This window comes from Manduca sexta, chromosome 8 (genome assembly GCF_014839805.1).
Source record: "Manduca sexta isolate Smith_Timp_Sample1 chromosome 8, JHU_Msex_v1.0, whole genome shotgun sequence".
Classification (NCBI taxonomy): Eukaryota; Metazoa; Arthropoda; class Insecta; order Lepidoptera; family Sphingidae; genus Manduca; species Manduca sexta.
Genome location: NC_051122.1, coordinates 10278952 through 10299232, shown reverse-complemented (window position 1 = coordinate 10299232; position 20281 = coordinate 10278952). Strand labels below are relative to the sequence as shown.

General features: G+C 37.2%; 1 protein-coding gene across 3 annotated transcripts in view; it reads right to left on the bottom strand.

Annotated features, from left to right (window-relative positions):
* Positions 1 to 549: 549 nt before the first annotated feature.
* Positions 550 to 20281, bottom strand: part of LOC115440864 (OTU domain-containing protein 7B) — a 33463-nt gene continuing 13731 nt past the window's right edge. Inside the window, exons 2-9 of one of the 3 annotated variants that reach the window (XM_030165356.2) lie at positions 17000 to 17056; positions 11274 to 11402; positions 9687 to 9837; positions 6150 to 6400; positions 5088 to 5329; positions 4223 to 4428; positions 3402 to 3848; positions 550 to 3213 (exon numbers count right to left, since the gene is read on the bottom strand). In XM_030165356.2, coding sequence (XP_030021216.2) covers positions 2871 to 3213; positions 3402 to 3848; positions 4223 to 4428; positions 5088 to 5329; positions 6150 to 6400; positions 9687 to 9837; positions 11274 to 11402; positions 17000 to 17042 — 1812 coding nt within the window. In that variant the 5' untranslated portion in view covers positions 17043 to 17056 and the 3' untranslated portion in view covers positions 550 to 2870. Of the gene's footprint in view, positions 3214 to 3401; positions 3849 to 4222; positions 4429 to 5087; positions 5330 to 6149; positions 6401 to 9686; positions 9838 to 11273; positions 11403 to 16999; positions 17057 to 20281 lie in introns of those variants that run through there. The other 2 variants (XM_037436427.1, XM_037436428.1) reach the window with 2 other exon arrangements.

Here is a 20281-nt window from a genome sequence, read left to right as displayed (position 1 = left end):
ACAATATAGTAGGTACTTTTTTCACAGACGTTGTACGTTCACCGAACACCTTGTCTACTTAGCTAGACCAACATTTTGGAACATCAAAAAAATTAGTGAATGCATCCTTTCCTAGCCGAATTTTGACCACGGCGCGGCGGCCCATCTCAACATAAATCAGCCAGGTACGCAGGAAATATTATAGTGCGCAAGTGTGCGCGCAATACACAGGTGCACTCTCTGTTTCTTCAATCTCATAGCTCAGTGAAACGGCAATCCAACTTGACTAGACTGGAGAGATCAGGCGCAGGACCAACATCATTACATGCTTTCCAGGGCGCAGGGGTATGACACTGCCAACATCCTGACTACGAGCTGCCACTGAGTAATAATTAAGATGGAAAAACCCAGCCACAATTATTTTTGGCAGAACCACGATTCGAACTAAGAACGTCAGCGCCTTAGTTGTTCTCGTACCGCGTATGCATTACAAATACGTAACCAAGGCAATCAAATAGATTACAAATAGAAATTATAACTAAAAAATGTTTGCTAAATAAAACTCACACATATGATTTGCATATAACCATTTATATTTCTACAAAACATGATATGCTGTATCTATATAGTTACAATTTATGAAAAAATATAATATTTACCCTCTGTTTTTAACCTTCTGCTATACATAATGTATTATACATTTTAGTTATTATGTTATTATTATGTATTTGTCATGTATACTTACTTATTATAAACAAAACTAATTTACAGATCTTTTAGAGCTATAAAAATATTCAATAGATTTAAATTTAGTTTGACTTATTGTTATCGTAATAGGGGAAGAAATCTTAAAATATTTTTGCAAATAACAATTGGGGACCTATTTTCTCATATATTTTATTCACTGGAAATTCAGGTCGTTTTACTCTCTTATGCTATTTCAAATATATTAAAACAATGGACAAATACAAAATTTAACCAAGAATTGTAATTAAAACCAAGATATTTTATCAATGTAATGCAAAATCAGGTTAATAAAATTACCGATATGCCTTCACAACTATCATTTCAACTATTACACGCGTAAGAATAACATAACAAAATAAACATAACAGAGGTGGGGAAGTTAGTATGTTTCATGCCACAAATCAACACATTCACATAACGCTATCTAAATCTGGACTTATAGGTAATTTCCGTAAAATTTTACACAATTTCACTTCAAATTTAATATCAAACATTGACTATATCTAATAGTTTTTCGCATAACACTAGGAATAATACTCGAATATGTCAAACAATGTTTAAAAGATATTTCCTTTACATTTATACGATCTAAGTATTCAAACTGTTTGTTTTAAATCCAGTTTACATTTTCTACATATCCACTTTCACGCAAGCACTCGCACATTACTATTCTAATGATAGAGGACTAGAAGATCAAAAATGTTTTAGTTTTAACGTTTATATCCTAAAATCAAGCAAAACAAGGACGGAGAATGCACTCCAAGCTCGTATTTTTCTTACAAACAAAGGGGATATTTCACTAATACATTAGAATTATTAGTGTATCGAATATTACCCTGAGACCAAACAATAACTCCAGTATATTCATAACAAAATATAATGTATGATGAAACTGCTGCAGTGTGAGGTAGTCGGATGATAAATGAACGAATATATTTAATGATAACTTCTAAATCACAATTCCAAAAGGCTATTCTGTTTGTCAGTTGCATTATAGTCTTTAGGTACATATCCTTACAACATATTGATCTTGTAACAATGCGTTTCCAATTTAAAGCGCAACAACCTAGCTTAGTTTACATTCTTACGTTTATGCGTGACAAATATAGGTATGTCACCCTGTGCTGCCTTTAAAACAATGAACCCTATGCGTCGCCCTCGTGTGAGCCTTGAAAACATTCAATAATTTTTGTATCTCACAAAATATTATGAAATAGTTTCCGCGGTCGGCTCGTATTGTCATTCCCGTTTATTACCTGGCACTGAAATTTGAACACATCAGTCGCTTAACGCTCGCTCTAAGTCTTTACGTTTGAATACTATAATGTATATTTAGAAGCCACATTTTGGCACTAGGTATATAACAATACTTGTCGGAAAACGGGTAAGACTCGAATCTACGTGCTCCTGCGCACGAATTACGCTGTTGTTTAACGATACAACAAAATTAAGTGTATTGTCAAACACGTATGACAACTTAATAAAGTAAAATTCGTCACTGAGCCTCGCTACTCTTTAGCTACATTAATATTTACGACCGATTAATTAATAAAATTAAAATATATCCACTCAACCCAAAACACATCACGACACGATTTGAAAGAAAACTTGTGACCAAACAGTGTCTGTTGTCGATAAGAATGGGACTTTAAAACTCTCACACAAGATAAATATACTTTTAACACTTAATCATTAGATTATGGGTGTGATAGAGATATTAACTTTGTTTGAACTGAAGATTAGAAATGTAAATTGTTGAAAATTAATTTCGATATTTATATACTTTATGTGCAAATATCACTGTATTCGCCACTGCATATCTACGAAACTTATTAACATATTTATTTCTATGTTTACAAATGTGTTATTGAAACAAGTTGTTTGCGTATAAATCAGTTTCCAGATTTGTTGTCCGATTTGTATGAAGGATACATATACATTCCAATTGGACCAGAATACAGTAAAGCGAAGAGCATAATTTTAATGAGAACAATTACAATATTTTGTTCACAATATCTATGATTATAGTTTCTATAACAGTACAACAGTGATATTGTTTATTAGCCTTCGTCATACACAGTTCATAGACAAACAACTCTTGCAGTTCAGTGAGGGATCGGCGTGTGTGTGAGGGGTGAGGAGTGTCAGTGCAGGCGCGCACACCGCGAGCAGTAGTCGTCGTTGGCCGCGCTGCCGTAGTACATGCAGTGCGGCGCGCGGCAGGGGCGCGGGGCGGGGTGTGCGGGGTGTGCGGGGGGCGCGGGGGGCGCGGGGGCCGGCTCGGCGTCGGCGGGCGGCCGGTCGTCGTAGAAGGTGGAGCGGGACAGGTAGAGCGTGCGGTCGGGCGCGCGCGCGGCGGCGGCGGTGCGCGCGGCGAGGTGCGCGGCGCCGCCCGCCTCCGCGTAGAACTGCGAGCGCCCCGTGCCGTAGCGCGGCGCCGACACCGCCTGCGCGGACGACTCCTTGCGGCTCTTCTCCGCCGTGTAGCTGGGGGACGTCGACACATCACGTTATCAATTATGAAGTGATTTAAGGGTTTATACCGGGATAAGCTATTCGAGTAGACGTAGCCGCCAGCAACGCCAAGTTATAAAAAAAACTATTTACAAAATCTTTAACTATCAAAGCTTTTTATATCTTAAGCTGGCTAAACTTTAAGCAATCAACCAACTCACCCAATCCAAGCCTCGTTAAGGTAGTTCTTGACCATCTCCTCCTGCACGGGCGCCCTCGCCGCCAACACGCGACAGCACAGCACTTCGCACGTGGACTGTCGCCGCAGCAAGCCCTCTTCCGGATTACTCTGACTGCCGCTACTCTTGCCCGTCAACTTAGCCATGGAACCGAAATTCTTCTTTATTTTACTGCTCATAGATCTGCCAATGCTTCCGAATTGCTTAGCCACTGAATTCAATTGCTTGGAACTCTTTGTTGAGAGCGCGTCGAGTGACCGCCTCAGTTCCTCTGAAGGTTGGCTCGGTGAGAGGCATTCGACCCTCTCGAGGTCCAGATAAGCAGCCAGCATCGACGAGCGTTGGTATTCGTCGGGGAGTATGTTGTTTATGGTCTTTTGGTCGGGCTCTACGTCCCAGCGGAAGTCTTCGCCTGGATCGACGTTGAATCTGTAGAGAATAATGAAAATATAGAAAAAGGCACCAGACTGATGCAAGGCCAACCATAATCTGCATATTTGTTCCGGATTAATTATATGCAACGAAATAGCTTATAAACAATGCTGTCAGATATCTACTTTGTAATATCCCCAAAGTAGGTTAAGAAACTTCCTAAGTACATAAATATATGTTTGAATAAAAATCCCTGCTAAAAATAAAAAAGTATGCGACCAAAAAAATCTCTGATTTGCTATTTAAGTAATACTATATTTAGGCTCCAAATTCTTCTTAAATTTGTTAATTTCTTACCTCTAATGTCCCCAATGGCGTTTAAATCCCTCCTAATTTTGGGGAAAAATCCCATCTGGCGACTGTGTACACACCTGATAGGCATGGGGTTCCCAGCATTATCTTCGAGCGGCACCCTCGCCCCGTCCGTGGGCAGCGGCTCGCACGGCACCAGCGCAGAGAAGTGCCCCGCGTCGTACGCCAGCAGGATCGGCGCTTTGCTGCACAGCGACGGGTCCAGCTCCAGGGGGAGGTACACGCCGCCGAAGGGAATGGGGGCTATGGGGTCGCCGCGGAAATCCTGATGAAGTAACATGCATTTGTAATGACTTTGTTCAGAGGATTTTTTTGAACTGATTGTCATTCTTTTTAATGTTGTTTTCTTCACTACATAGTATAAAACAAAGTCGCTCTCCGTCCCTATGTCCCTTTGTATGCTTAAATCTTTGAAACTACGCAACGGATTTTGATGCGGTTTTTAATAGATAGAGTGATTCAAGAGGAAGGTCTATATGTATAATAACATCCATTAAATAGTGGAGAAATACTGTTATTTTGTTATGTTATACCCGTGCGAAGCCAGAGCGTGCCGCTATGTTTTTATATACAACGTTCACAGTTTTTCTGTAGTGTATTTAGTATCAGCATTGCACCCGTGCGAAGCCGGGGCGGGTTGCTAGTTTGTTATATAAAATGAATATCATACATATTCATGATTTATTGTGGGATCGTTTGAAATTCTGGGAAATCATGGTTCTGTTTCACATTAAATTTAATTTATGTCTGACTATTGACGTAACTGACCAAGGAGCAAAAAGAAAAAGCTCGCTGAATTCAACAAAACGTAACTGACCGAGGAGCAAAAAAGGTCGCTGAATTCAACAAAAGGCGTGAAAGCAACAAGGAGAAAGGCGTGCAAATGATGTCTCACAGCCCCCCAGCTATGCCATCAGAACTGACCCGGAGCGCGACGTCGGCGAAGACGACGACGGGGCGGCGCATGACGTGCGCGAGCGCGAACACGTGCAGCTGGTCGAGGCCGGCGTAGTGCGGCGCGGCGTGCGGCTGCGGCGCGCGCGGCTCGGCCGACGCCGCCGCCACCGCGTCCGCCCACTCGCGCTCCCACTCCGCCTCCGACGGCGTCAGCCCCGCCGAGCGCAGCGACACCGACTCCGACCACCGCCAGCGCCGCTTTATCGCTTCTGATACCACATCACACAAATTAAATATATGTAACTCAAAGGTGACTGACCGACAGTGATCTATCAACGCACAGCCCAAACCACTGGACGGATCGGGCTGAAATTTGGCATGCAGGTAGATGTTATGACAGAGGCATCCGCTAAGAAAGCATTTTGATAAATTCCACCCCCAAGGGGATAAAATAGGGGATGAAAATTTGTATAAATCTTCTTAAATTTTCGACTGATTGAACTGAAATTAAATATTGGAGCTACTATGATGAAGACGTTCGCTTAAATAGGATTTTGATAAATTCAACCCCCATCAGTACCGGGAAAATATGTAGCAAGACTTTTATCGTACAGTGGACTTTTATCCCGGAAAACTCCTTCACGCGGGCGAAGCCGCGAGCAAAAGGTAGTAATTTAATAAAATGCTTTATTCATCACGTAGGCGAACATAGTTGCACTTATGATAAGTCAACGAATGAAACACATTGACGTATATTCTATAGACACGAACGTCCATAAACTATTTGTTCAAAATCTGAACTAAAATGGCAACCAAAACGTCACTGGTGTAACCTATTTATTCACTTGAACGACAAATAATTTTACTTATTTGACTAATATTTTTTATTCAAATTTCAGATCTTTCTATCGCAACAATTATTATTTACTACTATAGTCACATCATTAGTCTATGTGCGCTTCACTATTTTTATTCTTTTTTCCGTGTACACTTCACACATTGCACATTTAATTTCGCTTTAACTAAGTATGATAAATACATAATACAAGAATAGTTAACGTAAACCTAATATCAATAAGCCATACTCACTTGTGAGTGTTTCACCGCCTTCACCAGACAGCAGGGCCTGGACCTTTGTCCTCAACGCCAGCAGTCTGTCGTGGAAACCGTAAGCTGCCAGTGAAGCTGCGTGGGGTAGACAGTTGCCGTCACCCGACGTCGCTAAAGGGAGTAGTCGCGGCGCCCCCGGCACTCGCCCGTGCCGCCACCAGTTTAAGATGTTGGCTGTCTCGAGAGTCACCAACGTCGCCGTCTCCAGGAGATCTTTCTCTAAGAATGTTCTGGAAATATTTGTGTACAGTTACGTGGTGTAATAATTAATTGGTTTGATGTATGTGTCACATGGTTTTATGTATCCTTTATGCTTTAAATTTAAAAGCGATACATCAATATTATAAACAGAACATAATTATAGGGAATCGAGAACAAATTTTCTATTATTCATTTGTTTACTACAAAGATGCAGTAAACATTTTACGTTTTGCATCATCTTCAAAATAAAAGCATTCAGACAAAAAAAAAACCGCCATTCAATTTAAAATTAACTCACAATAAACTTATAAAAGCGACATAAACCTCGCTACACATCGTAAACAGAAAGTGTCTGTTTTATGGAGCTTGCAGCGACCGCGAGCCGCGCTCCATCAAAATCAATGCAATGTCATATTCATAGTGACACGTAAAGGTTAAAGAACGGTAAACAATAACAGAAAGTTCAACGGCAATTGCGTGCGAAACGCTAATAAAAATTGGCTTCATGCCGAGCCACGTGCTGTGGAAAAAAGTATTTAAATTTGGTCGAAAAACTATATTCGGCATTGTCATTGGATGAAGGCTAATTAGTGGACGCGTCACGCGCTGTCGACGTACTCTTCTAATAGGGTTGCCAACACTTCTTCAAGGAAATATAGTATTTTTCAAAATAAGCTATAAAAAATATAGTACACTTCATAACAATGTAGTATTATACGGAAAAAGCAAAAAAAAATGGACAATAATATATTTGTTACTGATTTATTTCTACAAAAGTTCGGATACACGCTGTCCCATCAATCAGAATGTAACGGGGCGGTCATATATTTTAAAAATGAAAGATTTGTTTGTTAGCTATAGATGTTGAAAATATAGCATATTTCCGTACTATATATTTCTTCAACAGTATATAGTACGCAGAACAAAAATATAGTACAATACTATGCAATATTATTATAGTACGGTTGGCAACCCTATCTACTAATGATATTTTTTATGAGCCCGGCTCGTAAGGTGTTAAGATAATGTTCAGTTGAGAATTATAGATAATCCATCATGGTCCAGTAGGAGTTGATGGATCGCCTTATCCCATCTCGTATTCTAGGTTTCACCCGTTTGGGTAAATATTATTTCTTTTATTTCATGGAGGCAGCAGTTTGGACCATGCATGTTCTGTTTCATGCTGCTAATACAATGCAGTACCACGTAGTAGTTTGTAGTTCAAAATTCTAAATGGTGTCACTATTGTATATTTCAGAGGTATTTATGACCAGGCGAGTGATTTGTACGATATGCATAATATATTGCTAAATTAAGTCTAGCAAGGACTTCAAGATGCGTTTACACCAGTGGCAATATTTGAATAGTTCTAAACACACTCGCAAGTCATGATAAAAGCAGCGTGCTGTGATCATTTACATGGTAAAAATAACTTGTGGAAATCAACCTCTGCTAGTTTTCTTATTTCTAAACTGTACTTAGATGATGTTTGTATCTTCTTAACACTATTATGTTCTAGAACATTGCTTTTCAAATAGGTTTTCGGAAGGATGATAAAATGTAAAAGAGGGCGTGGGCCTGCGGGTCGAGTGCGATTTGGTCAATTTCTATACCTTAGAAATAGTTGGTTCCTTTTCCAGAATATCCTTTGTCCATGTATACAAAGACTTAACACGATCGGTTGAGTAACGCACATTTTTTTTTATTGTATTGTTCCTTTTCCAGAATATCCTTTGTCCATGTATACAAAGACTTAACACGATCGGTTGAGTAACAATTTTTTTTTTATTGTATTTGTAACTCTGTTTTTTTCTGTTATTTTTTATTGTTAACCTTGTATACAATAATATGAAATTTTTATAAAAAAAAAAAACTCTTAAAAAATAGAAAAATAAACATTTACAAAACTATTTAGGAGACTTGGTGCGCCCCCTGGCTTCTCTCTTCCTTACATTGAAGCTAAGGGGGTAGAGCATTTCTATTCTAGCGGTAGGGTGGCGTGGAAAAGAAACTTTTAGAACCCCTGATCTAGAATGATCTTATGTAAATGCATACATTACTCGCACTGCAAGGAATAAGACTTGTACCAAAATACTTTGCATCGATCTGTATGTAGGTCAGATTGGCTAATTAAAATTTAACGGGTGAGGTTTATTTTCTAAACATATTATAGGAAGATAAAAATAATTTGAATTATAAAGCCGTTTGCTTATGAATCTTTCGTCAATAAAGAAATTTTTATCGAAATGGTTGGTGAATAAATAAATAAGTTAAATTTCACTTTATATAAACTACATTAGAGTTTCATTCGCGACAACACGAAGCGATGTTTGTACTTGCAAGTTATTATCTATTAATAATAATTTATACTTTTAACTTAGCAACACGAGAGAATTGCAACAAAGTAATAAACAGATAACCTGCCATATATTAAGATGAAATATATTCTTAATTAAATTGATTATAATAATTTATGTCCAATACAATGCTTCCAACGAAATGCGAAATCTTTAGACGAGGCCCATGTTCAACAGTGGACATTCTGCGGTTGATGATGATGATTTCCAATACATCACTCAGAAATCAATATTATCATATATTTAATATCAAACTGGAAGCTTCCATTAAAGTGCGGATCGCTTTTAATCCTTTGATGAAGTTCCGTAATTGACACGCTTGGAGCCACTTTGATCGAATTACTGTGTCAAAGTGTTCTGCCCACTCTACCGTACAATATTAACTGAATTACTATAATTAACCAGATATAGGGATGGGAAGATCATTATAAATAATACCACTGTCTATATGGTGGGGATAGGAAGATCATTATAAATAAAACTAGCATTGTCCATGACTAAAAACTAACGTGAAATGATATACCCTGCACTAGTGAAAGGTGAAATTTTCCAAAAGGGAACCCGAATTAACATATATGTACTAATATGCATGAATGCAGTTTGCAAATCGTTATAATGATAATTATATTCTACAAGGGAAGCCGGCAGGAATCTTTTTCTATTGACCATTCGCTTATGATATCCAGTCTTCAATATTGGCAAAGTTTTATAATTTCGTACGCATTTTTAGATAATATACCTGAATAATGATAATTATAAAACTGGTATCTTTATTAATAATTAGAATTTTTTATTTAATTGCTTAGCATCAAAATTTATAATAAGAATATTATTTAAAATATTTTAATTGAGTACCCACTTAAACAAATTACAAACTACAAAATAATACCCAGATTTCTTACTTTATACAATAAAAACGACAACTAAAAATAAAAGTAGATATTTGGACTTTGCTTACCTAAAATCTGGCGGGTAGACGGATATATCTGGAAGCAGTAGGATGTGGTCTGAGCTTAACGTGTTCGGCTCCGGATCGGTGTTACTTCGCAGCGCCCATACTAGCCCTTCGTTGTCTGTCGCCCGCGAGATCCCTCGGGAGAGCTTGCGACCTTAAAAAAAAATTATTTGAATAAACATGGCACATATCACGATTGCGTGGACTTGGGGTAGTTGACTGATTACAAAATATGGACTGAGTCTAATATACAGTTAAATTTTGTATTGTGAGATATCTCATAGCCGATAAGATACACTCCATTCTATTCCTTATTGTAATATTACATTCAACATGATATCCCGCGGCCGTTCCGTACGCGCCGAAAGCCACCGCGGGTTTTCGTGGATATGGCGAAGGGTGTACATAGTGTTAGAAACTCGACCCAATGCTCGATCGGATGATATACTCCAGAGCGTTGACATTAGGATACCGTAAAACCGGTGAAACTCAATATTAAAATTATCAATAACTGTTGTTGGGACACACAATTGCGCAGCTGTGTAAGTGCATTTTAAAAAATAGACTGACTGATTGACTCATTCACCCAGGAGCGATACCGATGATGACTGTTTCTTCTGCCATTATGGTAGATTATGAAGGTGGAGACTAGTAAACTTTAAGTGACTTCCTTGGTCCATTGCCTTCGTCATCATCAGCCCTTTGCAGTCCACTGCTGGACATAGGTCTCTCCCAAGGTACGCCATAGGGCCCGGTCTGCTGCTTTATGCATCCAGTCGTTGCCGGATTGCCTACGTATGTTATAAAAAATGCACCACCAGTTTATCCATAGTAAATTTCGTATGAAAAAGATGTGCAAAAGAACCAATGACTACGGTAGTTGTCCGTGTCTATATGTGCAATCCTGCTAAACGGCTTTCTTATTATACTTTGTAACAGCGGCTTTCTAGATAAACGCCGGGATTGACTGGAATGTAGTTTTTTTTAACATTGCATTTTAAACGCTTTAAGCCTTCATTGTTATTTGTTTCTTGCTTATTATGATTTGTGATGTTTCGTCTTGATTTGTTTTAAAGGTATTGCCAGCAATAATAAAGACATACGGATACCAAGGGGAAGATGTAAACTGTATGTGTGTGGGGAAAGTAACACTCGAGCGTCCAGTATTAAAGCCGTTTGTTCGCAAACTAAAACTGAGCACTATCTTATAATTAGTGCGGCGGTACAATATGAATCTACCCGCATTGTCACAATATTTAAATTATCAATCTATATTAGTATATTACAGTAAGAGATTAAGATATATCGATAGACGATAATCCATATTGATCCAGCAATTACACGACTATCAACTGTGAACTGAACAACCGTCTAATATCCGTAGTACTAAACCCATCTAACCTGTCCATCCAGCCACCTTCATATAGAATAACTTTGTAATAACTAAACTAATATCGATAATAAATTTAAACCTCTCTCACGAATCATTTGAAAAAAAAAAACCTGTCCAAAACACTTAGATTCATGTTTTGAACAGACAACGGAAACACTCGACAGCATTGCATATTCTAGCATAACATCTTGACTTACATTCCGGTGCCGGCGTAAGTACCAAGTTGCTGGGCGCCGTGTACGCCATGTCCAGAGAGCTGACGGATCGCTCGGGAGTTATGACGTCACCGCCCGCCCGCGCTCTCAGCGACGCGCTGTGCACTCTCTCTAGATGACATCCAAGATAAAATTAAATCGATGCAATGGTTTTATATATATTTTTAACGTGTGAATAATTTTGCGAGCGTGCGTTACAGGAATAATTGTGTCGGTTTCGTTGTTCTGTAGTATTCGCGTCACTGGAAAAAAACATTATTCATTCGTTTGACGCTGCATACGATGTCATGAACCTATTGTTATGTTGGGAATAAATTCCAATTTCAGGTAAATCATTTTAGTATTTCTATTTCCGAATACAAAGTAAGTACCCGAAGCTAGGACCTGACTGTGACCGATTTATTACGAATGAAATGAAATTATGAAGTACGTTGCCACTCGAATCCACGATTATGCACGCATAACATTTTACAAATATTATTTTTTGATTACCAGAAAACATTGTACAAAATGTTATCTACTTGCATTGTAACATTCTTCTACAAGGTCTATCGATATTGCGTTACAGACAATAAAAAGATAGATCACGAAAATCGTAGCCATTTGTGCAACTCCACATCCTACAGCGACTTCCTGAGGCGATCTGTGTCACGAACAATGGACGGACAACGCGACCGTGAACAGTTTAGGGTTTTTCTTCTGCGAACACTATTGTAGCGTCAGTTTGAATATTATTATTCGTAGCAAAAAACATTTACCCTTGGCTGTATTTCCGTTACAGGAAAGAAATATTTTTCAAACTTTGTTACTCTGTTTCAATATTTGTTAGGATTATATATTTTTATTGTTTTAGAATGCAACGATTAAGCCATCCGCCTGATGGCGAGCGTCATGCAAAAATGGACTGTAGCAATATCAGATACACCCAAGCCTTTGCCCACCGGGAGCACTCTTCCTAAATCTTGTTTAATAGTAACACGTATCAAACATATACAAACTTGAACGAATACTATGAAATACCTATTTACTTGGCCCTTTCCCATTAGTTTTTCTCCGTGCGGTCGTTACGTATTTTCTTGCAATAAAGTATTAGCTTATTGGTTTTACGAGCGGCGCGGCCTGCGTGACGTCAATAGTCAACCCTCGTTGGAAACAGACGCGAATTCACAATTCCGTTTGGGGAAAGAGACAGAATTTGTGTTATAAGGGTAATTTACGTTCTAATATAAAGTTCTTCGGATTTATTTGATGCAGGAACGGAGATTTAAAGAACCTTCTCTATTTGAAGGCTTGCTTGCGTAAATACAGTAAAATATAAGTTAGCACATATGTATATGGTGGTACGTGGTTACATATTAAGGACTTTAATAAAGTTACAATTAAAAATACTATATGGCTTTGGAATTTTGTGTCTGATATTGACTACTGTGGTCAGAGAAGAGATCTGTGAATTTGATATGACCCAAACCATTTCCTAAGTATCACGAGTCAAAGTAAACAATATTACATAGAAGTTCTTTTAAGCAACGACTTTGTATCCAAAATACCATCAATAGCCAATCACTATTAAAGTATTTTTAAGGCAAGCTCCAACTTTGATTTTTTTAACTGGGTATTGCAAAGTGCACACTGCACCCGATGGTAAATGAAATGGAGTCCAATAGAATGTCGACCGGCGAATGATTGCCTCTCGCCAGTCGACACAATTATGCCGGCCTGTTGGAACCGGATATACACAGACTGATCCCGGAACGCGACACACTTACGTAGGCCATTACAGCGGATTTTAACACCTTGTGTACGGTGGTCGCTATCCGAGCGGATATAAAATATATCCTTTTACGAGCAAATGTTTGCAAATTTCACTTTCGACACGATAACAGATAATGTTTCAATATCGTACTGTAAGTAATAACTAGTGTACGTGTTATCAAAACATCGGCAACACAATGGCGCCGATGGAGCGCGACGCGCCGACCTATTGTCAATATCAATGGCGAAAATTCAATGTTTGAGTTCACTGATGTTGAACAGACTACTCATTTGGAATGTTATTACTACAAACTCATGGAATACGCGAAACACGTGTTAGACAGAATAGTAAGTGAAATCGAAATATCTTTAGCATTTATTTTTTTGCTTTGAATGACGAGACTAGCTTGCCGTTCGCATGATGGTAAGTGATACGACCGCCCACAAACAGTAGAAATACCATACAACACCTTGAAATACAAAGCATTGTTTGATATTCCACTGCGCTCGCCATCCTGAGACATGAGATGTTAAGTCTTATTATGTCCAGTAGTTACACTGGCTACAAAGTTCTTCAACAGATCACAACAGTGAATACACACTGCTGCTTGGTGGCAGAAGTAGACATTGCGGTGGTACCTACCCAGGCGGACTCTCACATATGAGAGAACACTTGGCATTATCGGATGTAGTTTGTGTACATCGAACAAATAGATTACAAGTGTTTCAACAAACGAAAACTATAATTTGTCATTATCTATCGAATTTTACAAGATAAAACAAAATAGGTTCTTTGATGTTTCAAAATATCGTAATAGATCTTAAGAACGAGCTTTCCGCTAACAAATAAGAATAGAGGTATTGAAGATTATATCCTTTATGAATTATTTAAAGATAATATGAAACGCTATGCGATAAATCAAGATTGAACATCAAACGGAGCGTATTGCTTTCCTGTGATGTTGGTGTCCAGACGATTTGTCCCCGATCATTACATTCTGATGTGTGGAACGAGACAGAAGTTATAGCGATTATTGTCGACTAACCAGATACGAAAGTAGACGAAGAAATTGGAGGTTATAAAATGATAACATATCTAAACGACGACAGAAAGTCACTGATATAGTAAAATATGTAACAAAAAGAACGAAAAATGGAGACGCTATTAAATATTTGTACATAAGTTTAACTATTTATCTTTAAGAAACAAACACAACACATTGAGAATGGTAAAGAAATATGTGTTATTTATAAAAATACAAATGCGCAAGGAATAACTAATATTGAAATAGAATTGTTGATGTTTGAGTATAAGTTATTTTAAAATATAAAGCAACTCACAACGTTGTTCACAGATTATATTACGTACTTGCAAAAAAACACGAATGAAAACAGTACGACAAGAACAAATTACAAAGAAGTTGTTATTAATTGGATTACAAAATATCGCGATTTCAATCAATTACAAGTTGGATGCAACAATTATTTCTATTAACGTTTCCGATATTTCCCAGTGGATATAGCAAAATACAGTTATTATTTATACTAGTATGTAGTTAAATTAGGAAGATGTGTTTCAAGTTGTTCTATAGATCGAAAATTAACAAACCACATTCACATCAAACACACATCACATCATCCTCGCAGAGGAAGGCAGAGATGTCAACAGATCACCCACTTTTCGCCTGTGTGTTCCGTTCCATATTGTGATAGAAGTTTACCGCTATATAAGACACTAATTCCAAATAAGCAAATATCACTCCGAAAATCATTTAACATTCAGATCAACTAATTATATTGTCCTTTGCAAATAATAATAATAATAATAATATCAGCCCTGTATTATATACTTTGCCCACTGCTGAGCACGGGCCTCCTCTACTGCTGAGAGGGATTAGGCCTTAGTCCACCACGCTGGCCTAGTGCGGATTGGTAGACTTCACACACCTTCGAAATTCCTATAGAGAACTTCTCAGATGTGCAGGTTTCCTCACGATGTTTTCCTTCACCGTTACAGCGAACGATAAATTCACAAAGAATACACACATGATTTTTTAGAAAAGTCAGAGGTGTGTGCCCTTGGGATTTGAACCTGCGGACATTCGTCTTGGCAGTCCGTTCCACACCCAACTAGGCTATCGCCGCTTATCCTTATCCGCTTTCGCTTATCCTTTGCAAAACTGTGACATAATTCCAGTATTATAAGAGAATGATTCACCGATAAAGATTATTTTATTTATTGATAATGATACAGCGTTTGTTTATTGGTCAGTGTCGTCCACCCTCCTATCGCTTGCCGCACATGCTGAGACAAAACAGACCCGCGTATTTATAGCTTGCCGTCGGTATAATTTGTTAAAATTTGGGCCAACGACTTTGCGGCCGAAAATCGTAATATAAGCATTGAAACGCGTAAATGGGTCGATGTCTAACCATAGATATCAAAGATCAAAGGCATTGGGAACATTTGGTTTTTGATTTATTTCGATATAAGCAGAGATATCGGTCATCCTTCCATTTTAAATCTTAACTCATTGTTTTATGTTTCAAAATAGGAAATGCTATATCGTACTGAAAACGCGATGGTTTTCTTATGTAAAACACTGGTCCGCACGTTTCTGTAATAACAGTGCAGTGTTATGACTGGCAACGGGGAGCTGACCAACGCATTGTTTAGGAATTTACATCAATCTTATTCAACGGACTAAAATAGAAGGCAATAGATCTACCTTTATATAGATTAAGTTGGTTTATACAAAAATATCGAAGAATTTGTAAAAAAAAGTGCGATGAACAATAGTTATTCGATATAACTTAGTATATTACATGAATAATTATAATTTCATTTACATCTTATAATATAGTAGTGATGTTTAGATTATATAGTTTGGGAGCCCTATATCATCTATGAGGGAGAATCCGCCATTTTGCAATTATGGGCGTTCTAATTGAAGGAAAGCTTTGATAGCCGTATGAATCAATCAATCAGCCTGTCGCCGTCCAATGCTGAACGTAGTCCTCCCCAAGGGGGCGCTAACCATCCCAGTCTTAAGCAGCTCGCCGTAATATATACTATATAATAGCCGTATAAGTATTAGAATTTAAAATCTCCTATTTACCCATTATGATCATGGTATAATTGGAGGAAGATCAAATATTTGCATAGAATCTTCGATTTTTTTTTATATAAGACTAGTTTTTGCTTGCAGCTTCGCCCGTATGAAGGAGTTTTCCGGGATAATTTTTTTCCTACTTATTTGATATACTTATATCCTTATATTATGACCAAATTACACAAAATAATTATAAATTGTAGCCTAAGTGTTATTCTGATAACCAATATTACTGTAAAGTTTCATCCAAATCCGTTCAGTAGTTTTTTCGTGAAAGACGAACAAACATACGTACATCCATCCTCACAAACCTTCGCATTTATATTAGTAGGATTAGCTATAGACAATTTCTTACAGCTGAACACGTGGGTAGCTAGAAATATTCCAATTTAGACATTTGTGACACAAAAGCGGGTATGATTCAATTATGCACGTCTCGCAGTTCGCACCGCTACCAACAATCCGATCGAACAGTGAATGTAATTGGATTTCGACGTAACTCGCGACAGTTATTAGCAGTTATTTAAACGTAATTAGTTCGGCTTAGGTTCTAGGCAAGATCTTATGTATATGATACAATACAACTTAATACTAACCTCCTTATTCATAGACGTTTTTTATCTAAGGACAGAGCATTGCTGTGATAACAAGTCTGTTTCTAAGAGCTGACCAGATGGCAGCCTTCGTAGTGCGTAGACATAGGGCCGTTGTAATTGGCTGTCAGATAAACAAAGCTGAGAAAACCTTAGATAAATAACGTCTATGAATACGGGGTTAGTCTGTAACCTAAGTAACGTTTCTGAATGCGTTAGTCTTATGGCTACTAAATAAAAAAGTAATTACCATCTGAACGTTTCCCAGCAATCGGATCTGCCTCCATCACCATAACTAGCGATCAGCCTGAAAGAAAACATAAATTCTTTATCTACATATAAAGTTGAAGAGTTTGTTTGTTTGAACGCGCTAATCTTAGGAACTAATGGTCAGAATTAAAAAAATCTTTTAGTGTTAGATATCTTATTTATCGAGGATGGATATAATAGATATAATTCCGTATAATTTAAATCTTATCATTCATAACGCCTCTTCTTTAATATTATTTGCTGAGAATTAATCAACAATCTCAGTCCGGTCTCGATGAAGGACATGTATTCAATGTTATTTTTCTTACTGACGGCCTGACCCGATAAACGTCGTCCTGTTTTTACTATGAATTTGCACCGCGCATTCTGTCAATCGCTGACAGTTATTCCAAACAACTGACAGTTTTGTGAAATTAATATTATCATTAAGTTTTCTTAAATTTTCTAATGTTCCGCTCAACTTCCTTATTTTTTTTTTCATATGAACCTTCTCCTTCTAATAATTAACACAACAAAAAGAGAATTGTCGAAATTGTTCCATCCGTTCACGCGTGTCTATTTTCTGGAACTTACTACTATAATTATTCTATTACAGAACGTCGTAGTAAAAGACGACTACCAAATAAAAACACCAATTATAGACATCTCCCACGTAGGTGGACCACCGAAAATCAAACATAAAGTTGAATAATTGCGTGATGCAGTCATTTTCTCCGAATAAATTCAAACAAAGAAATCCCAAAACGGGTCACGGAAGAAAATAGCAAGTACACTAATGCAATTGGGTAACCCCTTACACTTGTGAAACTGCCAACTGCGATTTGGTGATGTTACGCATCGCACAAGTCAAAATAATACGCTATATTGGTCGAAGAACTGTTTACAACGAATCGTGCCAACGTTTAAAATGACGGATTGGGAACAAAAATACACGTATGAGCAACAATGATACGTAGGCCCACCCACACACGGTTTAAAATAGATCGCGGTATTAACGACCAATTTAAAAAGAGCCCTAATGAGGTGATCCGTTCTTTTTAAAGATTTGACTTTGAAGGCGACGACAAGAAGGATGGAGATCTCGATTAGTTGGATTACATTTATATTTAAACACGTGAGTGGCATTTATATTCAGCATAATGAACATTATTAGAATTCGTGTGCAATATCACAGACTGCGTCGTATATCTAAACAAATAGAATATATTTTGGTAGTTCATAAATATTTACAACCCTATTTATTCCAAATCGATTTAAAATATTATTGTATAGTTTTAAACTTTAAGTATCATGATTAGAACTATAAAAAAAACTATTCTTTGAAGGGGGATATCACACTGTGACGATGGTTAGTAGAATAGATGAAAACTGGTTGTCAAACGACTAATGAGACAAGGACAGAGTGATATTAAATCATTTATCTTCAAACATCAACATGTTGGCGTAATAAAGGGACATTTCAAAGCGTTGTAATTGCGGTCAAAGCATTAATTACATTATAATTAAGATGACACTCGTATATCAGTGATTTGTACTTCAATGTGAAGTTTTTATTTATCCTCAAAGAGGTAGACAGAATCGCTGGTGCACCCACTTTCCGCCTTGGGTATTCTGTCCCATGATAGGAGCGAGCCTATCGGGTACAAATTCCAAACTCCGGGCTGATACTTATTAGAAAAACTCAATATAATTTTAGTTAGTTTCTAGTTATATATTCTCATATTATGTAATAGCATAATATAACAATGTACGCATTACTTTATAGAATGTTGTGTACTCCTTTAAGTTGGTTGTGCATCAGAATGTGACCATCGTTATACTACTTCTGTAAAAAATTCAATGTACAATCTGCTGGAAAACCTAAAATTAAATAAAAAATAAATAAATAAATAACTGTCCCACCCGGGAATCAAACCAAGACCTCAGCACTGCAATCGCACAATACTACGCCATCGAGGCATGATCTCGGTATTTTGGTTAATTTCGGGCTCCGATAGTTTATAGGATCCATTTTTTTTATTGCTTTGAATGACGAGACGATCTTGCCGTTCGCCTGATGGTAAGCGATACGACCGCCCATAAACAGTAGGAACACCATCCAACACCTTGAATTACAAAGTATTGTTTGGTATTCCACAGCGCTCGCCATCCTGAGACATGAGATATTAATTTTATGTCCAGTAGTCACACTGCTGTTAATAAGAGGTATTTATTCCCAAACTCATTGTTCAAAATGAGCCAATTAAGAAATAATTGTACGTATCAAAGGTATTTGACCTGGAATGATTCGTATAACACTTTTATCACAAACCAAATATTTTAACAGTAATTTATAGCGCAAACATTTATAATTTGGTTTATCAGAGTAATAAATAATTGTAGCAGTCTAGGCTAGAAATGTGGGCTTTTTTATTACTTAGGCTTAAAACTTTTCAACGTTAATTCTTATTCTATATTACCTTACTGATATTATAAAAGCGTAAGTTTGAAATAAAAAAATATGTTTATTGCAAATAAACGACTGAACGAATTTGCACGAAATTTGACACACGCATAGACAATGTCCTTGATTTAACAAAGGCTTATGTTTCTTCAGGTAATTTGGTTCCATGAGAAATAATGCAGTTTTATTAATCTGATTTTTTTTATAGATGACGTTGGCGACGTATAGCATTTTACGAAATTTATATCGGGAAAGGGGAGAATCCCTTTTCACGCGGGCAAAGCCTGGAGCAATGTCCAGTTTAAAAAATATATTATTGTCAAAATATGAATAATGTAAAACATCTGCCAAAATCAATAGTTAAAATAACTGTTGACGTCATAAAACGAGTAAACAAGAAATATAACTAATTGATTTGTACCTGAACTTAGTGTTTGATCAAAACAATTGCACAATGACCTATACGTCCTACACTGTTAACTATCATCGCTATTTATAATTTTATCGTGTTATTCATAACAATCTCATTACCATAAACAATATTTTAAATTAAGAATGTTCCTTAATTAAAAACGAAACGAACTTGCCAAAAAGAAAAAAAAACATGATTTAAATTAAGAACAATTATAACAAAAGATAAGTTGTAACGTCACCTATTTACAAACCACTCATCTCACATAACTGGTTGATGTTTATTGACGAAGCGTCTTATCATGCCAATTCAACGCATTCCGCACCCTTTGATAAGAACATTAGATTCGCGTGAGTCATAGATCATTACTCCGATACGTAAGAAGGAAATACATCTATCTTCCTTAT